This window comes from Cucurbita pepo, chromosome LG06, assembly GCF_002806865.2.
Source record: "Cucurbita pepo subsp. pepo cultivar mu-cu-16 chromosome LG06, ASM280686v2, whole genome shotgun sequence".
Taxonomy (NCBI): domain Eukaryota; kingdom Viridiplantae; phylum Streptophyta; class Magnoliopsida; order Cucurbitales; family Cucurbitaceae; genus Cucurbita; species Cucurbita pepo.
In genome coordinates, this window is record NC_036643.1 from 6,583,047 (window position 1) to 6,592,888 (window position 9,842).

A 9,842-nucleotide genomic window follows, 5' to 3' on the forward strand; every position below is an offset into this window, starting at 1 on the left:
AAGAGGCATGGAGACAGTGAGCCTGTGAAAATTTGTATGACAAGACCTATAAGGAAGATAAGGGAGAGAAATTTGGCTGACTCAGAATTTGAGAAATGAAGGTTTTTGGTAATTGAAGCTTATTTTAAACTTACAAGACTATAACAACCGGTTATTGGGCTTTGACTTTGAGCCCTTGCTCTTCAATTTTTTTTTTATAAATATTTTCGGGTTGGGTCGGGTTGATTCAATTATTTTCTTTTGGAACCCGAACCTAATCCAAATCAGATCGGGTTCAAAAAAATGGACCCAACCCAAACTCGAAATCCAACACAACCCAACCCAATCCTTATATTTTGGGTTGGGTCGGATTGGGTTCTTGAGTTTCCAGGTTGGGTGTACACCCCTAAAAGATATAGACATTCCTATGCAACTAAAGACAACTAAACACGGACACTTCTCAAGAATTAGTTACTCTATAAATAAGGTTCCTATTATAAATAATGTATTTAAAAATAGTATAGAGTGAATTATTTATGTTATAAATGATGCGTTTAAAAATCTAAAAGAAATTAAATAAAAATAAAAAATAAAAAGAATAAAGTAAAAACGTAAACTTGGCTAGACCCATTGATACACTTGACTTCTTAGCATATGTATTTTATAACTTTTGTTTGGTTCGAGTCAATACTTGTTCTATAAACCGAACTGAGTCAACACATATCCTATAAACCTGAAATCGAATCGAGTCAACTCGAATTTAAGAAAAAATAACTCAACCGAACCCGAACTACTAATCCAAACCAACCCAACCCCTATAGTTCGGGTTGGGTTGGTAGAGGAAGCACATGAATTTTTGAAAACTATGTTTNCTGAAATCGAATCGAGTCAACTCGAATTTAAGAAAAAATAACTCAACCGAACCCGAACTACTAATCCAAACCAACCCAACCCCTATAGTTCGGGTTGGGTTGGTAGAGGAAGCACATGAATTTTTGAAAACTATGTTTTCAATTTATTTTTGAAGTGTTAAAAGTTTTGGGAGACTAGGAAGAGTGTATTGTTAGGAGCTATGATGGCCCGTCGGCAAATCGATTTGTTGTTTCTCTCTCAATTCAACAATGGAATCACTGATAAAACCCACAGATTATGAGTTTACAGCGAACAGATCCAAACCAGAAATGGCTCAAAAGACGAACTCCTCTCTCTGCTCTGTTCCAATTCTGTTTCTCCTCACCCTTCTCTTAACCCTCTCCTTCTCCCTTTTCCTCCTCTTCACTCGATCTTCCAATCCCTCATCTCTCTTCAATCCCAACATCTCTCCTTCTTCACCTCAATCCATCAAAGTCTTCATTGCAGACCTTCCCAGATCTCTCAACTATGGCCTTCTCGACCAATATTGGGCGATCCAGTCCGATTCGAGGCTCGGCAGCGACGCGGATCGTGAAATTAGATCGACCCAGATGAAGAAAACCCTCGAGTTCCCTCCGTATCCGGAGAATCCGTTGATCAAGCAGTACAGTGCGGAGTATTGGATTTTGGGGGATTTGATGACGCCCGAGGCGCAGAGAGATGGATCTTTTGCTAAGAGGGTTTTTGTGGCTGAGGAAGCCGATGTGGTTTTTGTGCCGTTTTTCGCTACATTGAGTGCTGAAATGCAATTGGGAATGGCTAAGGGGGCGTTTAGGAAGAAAGTGGGGAATGAAGACTATGAGCGGCAGAGGAATGTGATGGATTTTCTTAAGAGTACTGATGCTTGGAAGAAGTCTGGTGGGAGAGACCATGTTTTTGTTCTTACTGGTATGTTTCTCTTATCTCTTACGCTATAATTTTGCATTGGATTGCTGTCGTTGTTGAGAAGTTATTGAAATCTATCATGCTGGCTCTGGTGTTAGTAGATCTTCCTGTTAGAAATTTGCAGGAGTTTTGTAATTTTTAGCTTGAGTTTGCTATCGTTTGTTAATTGGTTTGGTTGTCTATTTGGTTTTAAGTTAAAATCGTCTATAAAATTGAGATTTCGATGAGTTATTAAGGTAGTTCTTCATTGAATTGAAGAGAACCTGAGGGATGAGCGATGATCGACCTACCTCAGTTTTGCATTGGTTTACCCGTTTGCTGAAACCACCCTCCATAGTCCTTTATGGTAGAGAACACGAGGGATGAGCGATGATTGACCTACCTCAGTTTTGCAGCGGTTTACCCGCTTGCTGAAACCTTCCTCCATAGTCCTTCATGGTAGAGAACACGAGGGATGAGTGATGATTGACCTACCTCAGTTTTGCATTGGTTTACCTGCTTGTTGAAACCTCCCTCCATAGTCCTTCATGATAGAGAACACGAGGGATGAGCGATGATTGACCTACCTCAGTTTTGTATCGGTTTACCCGCTTGCTGACACCTCCCTCTATAATCCTTCATGGTAGAGAACACGAGGGATGAGTGATGATCGACCTACCTCAGTTTTGCATCGGTTTACCCACTTGTTGAAACCTCCATCCATAGTCCTTCACGATAGAGAACACGAGGGATGGGTAGTTGCAACGGTTTACCCACTTGTTGAAACCTCCATCCATAGTCCTTCACGATAGAGAACACGAGGGATGAGCGATGATCAACCTACCTCAGTTTTGCATCAGTTTACCGACTTGCTGAAACCTCCCTCCATAATCCTTCACAGTAGAGAACACGAGGGATGAGCGATGATCGACCTACCTCAGTTTTGCATCAGTTAACCCGCTTACTGAAACCTCCCTCCATAGCCAATTGAATGGTTGGATAGCCACCTAACAGTTATGAATAATGAAACAAGAGGAAGAGTAAACCCAGTAGTCACATATTACTAGATTTCCTCTATCCCACTCCCCTCCCTATCTCTCTCGACCCATTCACCGGAGTATGTTGGGCCGGAATGCCTCTATTCCTATCCCATCCTTGATTTATGATCTCTGGGTCTTCCCGCTATCAGTCCCGGTGCAAAAGCATATGAATGCGGAAGACCGACTTCTTTTCATTATCATTAAACATGTGGATAAGTTCTTGTTCAAGAGGAAGTCATTGTTGAGTGTAATTAGTAGCAACTTTTGTAATTTTTAGTTTGTGTTTCCTATTTGGTTAATACTTTGTAATAGCTATCCTCTTAAGATCTGCGTTGTTGATGCTATCAAGAACTAATACTGTTGCGTGTCTTAGCATGTTTTGATTTAGTCCTCTGGGTTGTCAGGTAATGTTAAAACTTGAAGCATTCTTTGACAGACCCAGTGGCAATGTGGCATGTCAAAGCTGAGATAGCTCCGGCTGTTCTGCTTGTGGTTGATTTTGGCGGATGGTTCAGGCTTGATGCAAAATCATCCAACAGTTCCTCGCCGGATATGATTCAGCACACTCAAGTTTCAGTTCTTAAGGATGTGATTGTTCCATATACTCATTTACTACCTCGGCTGCACTTATCAGAAAACGAGAAGCGTCGGACTTTGCTTTATTTCAAAGGGGCGAAACATCGACATCGGGTTAGTATTTTATCTCTTTCAATTAGTATGATACATGTTTGACATCGGTTGGAGAAGGGAACGAAACATTCTTTATAAGGGTGTGGAAACCTCTCTCTAGCAGACACGTTTTAAAATCGGGAAGTTGACGATGATACGTAACAGTCCAAATCGGACAATATCTGCTAGCGGTAGACTTGGGCTGTTACAAATGGTATCGATGTCTATCGGGTGTTGTGCCAATGAGGATGTTGGGTCTCCAAGGGGGGTGGATTGTGAGATCCCACATCGGTTGGAGAGGAGAATGAAGCATTCTTTATAAGGGTATGGAAACCTCTCCCTAGCATACGCATTTTGAAATCGAGAGGCTGATGACGATACGTAACGGGCCAAAGCAGACAATATCTGCTAGTAGTGGGCTTGGGCTGTTACAAATGGTATCAGAGCCAGACATTGGGCGGTGTGTCAGCGAGAACGCTGGTCCCGAAGGGGAGTGGATTGTGAGATCCTACATCGGTTGGAGAGGGGATGAAACATTTTTTATAAGGGTGTGGAAACCTCTCCTTAGCTGATGCGTTTTAAAATCGTAAGGCTGACGGCGATACCTAACGGGCCAAAACGGACAATATCTGCTAGATGTTACACAAACTATCATTAAAAAAGAAGGAAAAAATATGATACAAGGGGATTAAGTAAAAAAAAGATCAAGCCCATCGAACAAGGGCATCTTATATTCTCTTATTTCTGTCAACCGGAGATTCGCCGATAATGCATTTCGTCTATATAATATTTTAACCTGCATCACTGGCCTGGTAATTTTAAGGGATGACGTATATCCCTATACATTTTGGCACACAGCCTAAGCCTACTGCTAGTAGATATTGTCCTCTTTGGGCTTTTCCTTTCCGGCTTCTCTTCAAGGTGTTTAAAACGTGTCGGCTAGGGGAGGTTTCGACATCCTTATAAAGAATGCTTCGTTCTCCTCCCCAACCAATGTGAGATCTCACAATCCACCCTTTTCGAGGCCCAGCGTCTTCAATGGCACTCGTTCTTCTCTCCAATCGATGTGGGATCTCACAATCCATCTCCCTTAGGCCTAGTGTTCTCGCTGACACATCGCCCGATGTCTAGCTTTGATACCATTTGTAACAGTTCAAGTCCACTGCTAGCAGATATTGTCCTCTTTGAGCTTTCCCTTTCAGGCTTCCCCTCAAGGTTTTTAAAATGTGTCTGTTAGGGAGAGGTTTCCACACCCTTATAAAGAATGTTTCGTTCCCCTCTCCAACTGACGTGGGATCTCACCTCCAGCTTAAAACTTGGGACGGATGTCTCCTCTGAGTAGAAGAATTTTCTTATTGAATTTTTCCATTGATACAAGTTTCTTATACATCCGAGCACGCACTCATGCTCGTGTGAATTGGGATAGCTTAAACCATATATTTATCGACTAAATGTTGGTTCTTATCGAACTCCAAGTTGTTCCGAAGCTGATACTTTCTACTTATTTTCGCATCAAAGGGGGGATTGGTGAGGGAGAAACTCTGGGACTTGCTGACTAATGAGCCAGATGTTATAATGGAAGAAGGCTTCCCAAATGCCACAGGTAAGGAGCAATCTATCAGGGGGATGAGATCATCAGAGTTCTGCTTGCACCCAGCTGGGGATACCCCGACATCGTGCCGCCTTTTTGATGCCATCCAAAGTCTCTGTATACCCGTCGTTGTAAGCGACAACATCGAGCTTCCATATGAAGACATGGTGGATTACTCAGAATTCTGCGTCTTTGTAGCTGTTAGTGATGCATTGAAACCAAACTGGCTTGTAAAGCACCTGAGAACTATCCCTGAAGAACAGAGGAACAGATATCGGCGATATATGGCTCAGGTTCAACCCGTTTTCGAGTACGAGAATGGTCGTCCGGGTGGTATCGGGCCAGTTGCTCCAGATGGTGCTGTAAATCACATATGGAGAAAAGTCCACCAAAAGCTGCCTATGATGAAAGAAGCCATTGCTAGGGAGAGAAGAAAACCAGAGGGTGTGGTAGTTCCTCTTCGCTGCCATTGTACCTAATATCATTCGCTGTGTAGCTTTCGTGTTAGTTTGCATTGATTTATTAATTCAAACCCATAAATGATGATTTTATAGAGCTTTATTATAATGAAAGTATCCCTTTTTTTTAGTTAGAACATGTCTTGGTTTGAGTCACTAGAATTGAAGTTGTGAAATTTAATGATTTTACTTGCAATTAAAATGCTTCATTTCATGTTGATATTTGATTTGATGGGCAAAATTGTGGTGTCAAAGTATGAATCCTGTTTTTGAGCACCCAACCTGACCGAACCTAAATTGTAAGGGTTGGGNCAAAGTATGAATCCTGTTTTTGAGCACCCAACCTGACCGAACCCAAATTGTAAGGGTTGGGTCGAACCCAAATTGTAAGGGTTGGATTAAGTTGGATTGGTTCTTGGATTTAGGTTGGACTCATTTTTTTGAACCCGTTTAGGTTTGGGTTGGGTTCGAGTTCCAAAAGAAATTGATGGGGTGAATCTGACCCAACCCGAAAACATTAAAATAAAAAATTTGAAGCCCAACTTTTGAAATAGTTGTACCACAATAACTTGAAAGTTCAAACTAGAGACTCTTTGTTATTCTGTCTTTCTCGTCCTTCCTCTCTCAATCGTCGTCGGTCTCCGTCTCCCTCTTTGAGTCTCACGTCGTCGGTCTCAGTGTACTCGACTGCTTGTCTCCGTCTGTGAGCTTCAGAACTTCAAAAAGAAGAAAAAAAGGGAAAAAGCTCGTCTCTGTTAACGTTTTTGAATTTTTTTTTTTTTGGAACAACTTGAACCCAACCCAAAAATAGAGGGGTCGGGTTGGGTTGGGTTAGGTTGTGAAAATTTTCGGATTGGGTTGGGTTACCAATCCAACCAACCCAAACTTTCGGGTTGGGTCAAAAAAATCCCACAACTCAGCCCAACTCGGACCATGTACACCCTTAATGGAGATAAGCTAAATTATGACCCAAATCACTATTCGTGTATTAAAATTCAAACATATCAACTAAGGATGTTCACAAGGTAGGCTAAGACGAGGTATCTCTATTTCAATCCTCATCTCTATGAACTTTCTCGTTTAATTTACAAGGATTGGTGATAAAATAACATAGATTCTTTTAAAAACACCAAAACATGGTAAATTTCTAATATAATTATCAATTTAAAGATTGTTGAATGTAATAATGATATTATTAAAATGTCGGTTTAGTTTCTTTTTTATGATTGTAGTTCTTAGTTTGATTTTAATTACCTCTAAATAGAGAATCTCTCGTGTATTCATTTGATCCATAATAAGGGCTCATATTTGATCTTTTTGAAGAAATCCTTCCTTATGAGACTACACCAATTTAGTATTAGAGCGGTCGATTGGACAATCGTTGGTTGTTGCCGGTGGAAGACTAGAAAACCCTTGGCGAGGCCTTCGTGTAGCAGTATTATTTCAAGACGGAGCGACTTTGCTACATCATTTTCAGGTTAAGGTAAGACGCCTCTGTACGGTTGACGATGACATCGAAATTAGAGACCATGGCACGTGCGTAGGCTATAACATAGTTAAATTCCTAGACTTTGGTTACAATAAGTTGTTATGCATTTCATGTTTTAAATTATTTGTCATTATTATTTTTAAACACGTAAGACCTTGATGGTGTCTTCAATAATGATGTTATGCTTATGTCGAAATTATGATTTTAAAGATGATGTTTTAAGAATAAAAATTCATATACGAGCTTAGGTTAAGATGATGATAGCGACTTTAGGTACGGTCGTTACAAGTAACTATGCAACATGGTCGATAAAGATGCGTGTTAACTTACAAGCACAAGGTGTCTATTACGCCATCGAGAATGGTAACGACATTGAGGAGCGTAAGGACATGATGACTCTTGTAGCTATCTACCAAGTAGTCTTGGAAGATGTCTTTCTCATGGTTGCAAAGAAGGACTCGATAAAAGTAGCATGAGAGACACTGCAAGTAGTGCCTGTGGGTGTGAAACGTGTCAAGGAAGTAAAGGTGCTACGTTTGAGGCTATCCGCATGAAGAACGATGACTCAATAGACAACTTTTCCATGAAGTTGTCGATAATCACCTCTTTGTGCAATGTTCTGATTAAATCTACTTTACTTCCAGTACTATGAATTGCTCTATTATATGCAAACTCTACACGTGACAAACATTCTATTAACCACCTCAGTTTGTCGATTAGTCTGAGGATGACATGTAGTTGAAAACAACAATTTTTTACCCATAATACTTTTCGAGAGTGACTTAAAAATTTAACATCTCCGTCATTAACAATTATTCTGGGTATTGTATGTAATCTTACTACTTCCCTGAAGAATAAGTCAGCGAGATACTTTACATCATCGGTTTTGTTGCATGCAATAAAATGAGCAATTTTACTAAATTTGTCAACCATAACAAGAATACTATCTTTTTCAGTGTGGCAAACCAAGAACAAAATCTATAATTACATTAGTCCAATGTTCGTTAGATATATTCAAAGAATATACCATCCATTCGGTTGTGATCTAGATTTAGTTTTTTTACATTTAAAACATTGGCTACAAAACTTATGAACACTTTGCGTCATCTTCGGTCAAATGAAGTGTTCATGCAACATATTATAGGTTTTATTAATCCCAAAGTGTCCGATTAAGCCACTCCATATGCATTTAGGAATACAAACCTTACTAGACTAGACAAAGCTCCTCCACTCGCTTCTGAATTTCTTCAGTCTCTGTTAGATTGACTTTATAAGCTAGCCTATTAGGCATGACCACCACCGAAATGAAGTCTATTTTATATTCAATACCTATAATGAGAGGTAGTTCTTTAGGAACTTCATCTTGGAACACGTGCTCAAATTTTTGTAAAAGAGATTGAAACATACTTGGCAAAGACAAGTTGTTATTGCTAGAGACCAGTACGTGTAAGTATAAAAATGGTTTTTTGTGAAAATATTGCCCACCTCACCTCTCAACTTTAAACTTGCCCTCTTGACACTGTTAGGACGAATCCAACGTAGGCACTTGCCCTAGTAGGTTTTGTGATAAACGAGGGGCACGAAGCATACCTGAGATGATTTGAATGTGTCAAGAGTGAACAAATCATTTATAAATCGTGCAGTGGCTAGAGCACGTACATACATTAGGGCACAACATGAAGAGGTACTAGATGATTAATTGCCTATAAACAGAGAAATAGAATCCTGACTAATTGTCAGAAATTGACCCGATGAGTAAAGTAGGAAAAAATTTCTTTATGCACAATGATAAGTAAGAGAAACCCGTCAAATGTCATACCCAAGTTAGACTTTCTTAGAGTATGATATATGAATTAAAGATCAATGCTTTTCTTTGAGACTAGCACTAGCTTGTTGAACTAATTTCCTGAATAAGCGTGATTAAAATCATAAGTCCGACATGACACCTAAATATCCAAGTACCACTTCTTTAGTCTGCCACGAGCTTACGACCCTCACCTCAATATGTAAGGTGTCACTTATTATGACTAAGTATTGTGTGTGGAAATAGAGTTGGACTCTCGAGTAGGATTCACGCTCTATAAACCCAACTTGGAAGGGTGAGGAACCACATGGGTACTTAGAACCAAAACTTAGGTATAGGTGGTCCAAGAATACATCTCATGAGCTCGTGGATGAAATTTTTATGAAATTGTGAATATGAATGATATGGAACTAAAGTCAAGAATCATGGTACCTTAACTAGACTCATGATACGACTAGCTTATATGACCATCACTAGGCCTAAAGTTTGATATCCCGACACTACAACTGGTATAAGTGCTAGTGAAACCTCGATTAATTCTAAGAAAATAACCAATAATAAGTATATCATATGAGGAGAGTCAAGCCAATGATTTATCGTCTATGAGGTATTAACTAAAATCGTGAAGGAACACCCTCACTGCTCACAAAGCATCAAAAGGAGAAAATTCAAAATGAACCTTGGATCGCACTTGAGAAGGTGTTGCACGAGGGCATACGAGTCCATACAGTATTGAGAAGAGTACGACATGAGAGAAAATTTTCACTAGCAGTGTGTAGTAGAGAAGCTAAAATCGTTGTATTGGCATGACACTTGAAATTGTTAGCAGAGGCTCCAAGCTCATCGTTTATGGTGCATCCACGTAGTACCAAGATGTACCCAAATCTAAAAATCTACTACTAGTGGCTTAATAAGAAAGAGGCATAGCAAAGTACGTGAATAGGTGTTTAACTTGTCAATAAGTTAAAAGCACCATGAAGAGAAAGAAAAAAAAAAAAAAAAAAAAAAAAGATTGGACGCCTATCATTAATGCACA

At 39.8% G+C, this 9,842-nt stretch overlaps 1 protein-coding gene across 1 annotated transcript; it reads left to right on the forward strand.

The window, feature by feature from the left end:
* The first annotated feature begins 1,021 nt into the window (after positions 1-1,021).
* On the forward strand, positions 1,022-5,647 carry LOC111797562 (probable arabinosyltransferase ARAD2). The gene is made up of 3 exons (XM_023680607.1): positions 1,022-1,779; positions 3,232-3,485; positions 4,983-5,647. The coding sequence occupies exons 1-3, from the start codon at positions 1,101-1,103 to the stop codon at positions 5,532-5,534; spliced, it is 1,485 nt and encodes a 494-aa protein (XP_023536375.1). The 5' UTR covers positions 1,022-1,100; the 3' UTR covers positions 5,535-5,647.
* The last annotated feature ends 4,195 nt before the right edge of the window (positions 5,648-9,842 follow it).

What these genes read in the sequence shown, in the direction of transcription:
- LOC111797562 (XM_023680607.1), top strand. Translation starts at nt 1,101, where the DNA reads ATGGAATCACTGATAAAACCCACAGATTATGAGTTTACAGCGAACAGA. An exon ending in CCATGTTTTTGTTCTTACTG is followed by an intron (nt 1,780 to 3,231) that starts GTATGTTTCTCT and finishes ATTCTTTGACAG; the next exon opens with ACCCAGTGGCAATGTGGCAT. An exon ending in GGGCGAAACATCGACATCGG is followed by an intron (nt 3,486 to 4,982) that starts GTTAGTATTTTA and finishes TTCGCATCAAAG; the next exon opens with GGGGGATTGGTGAGGGAGAA.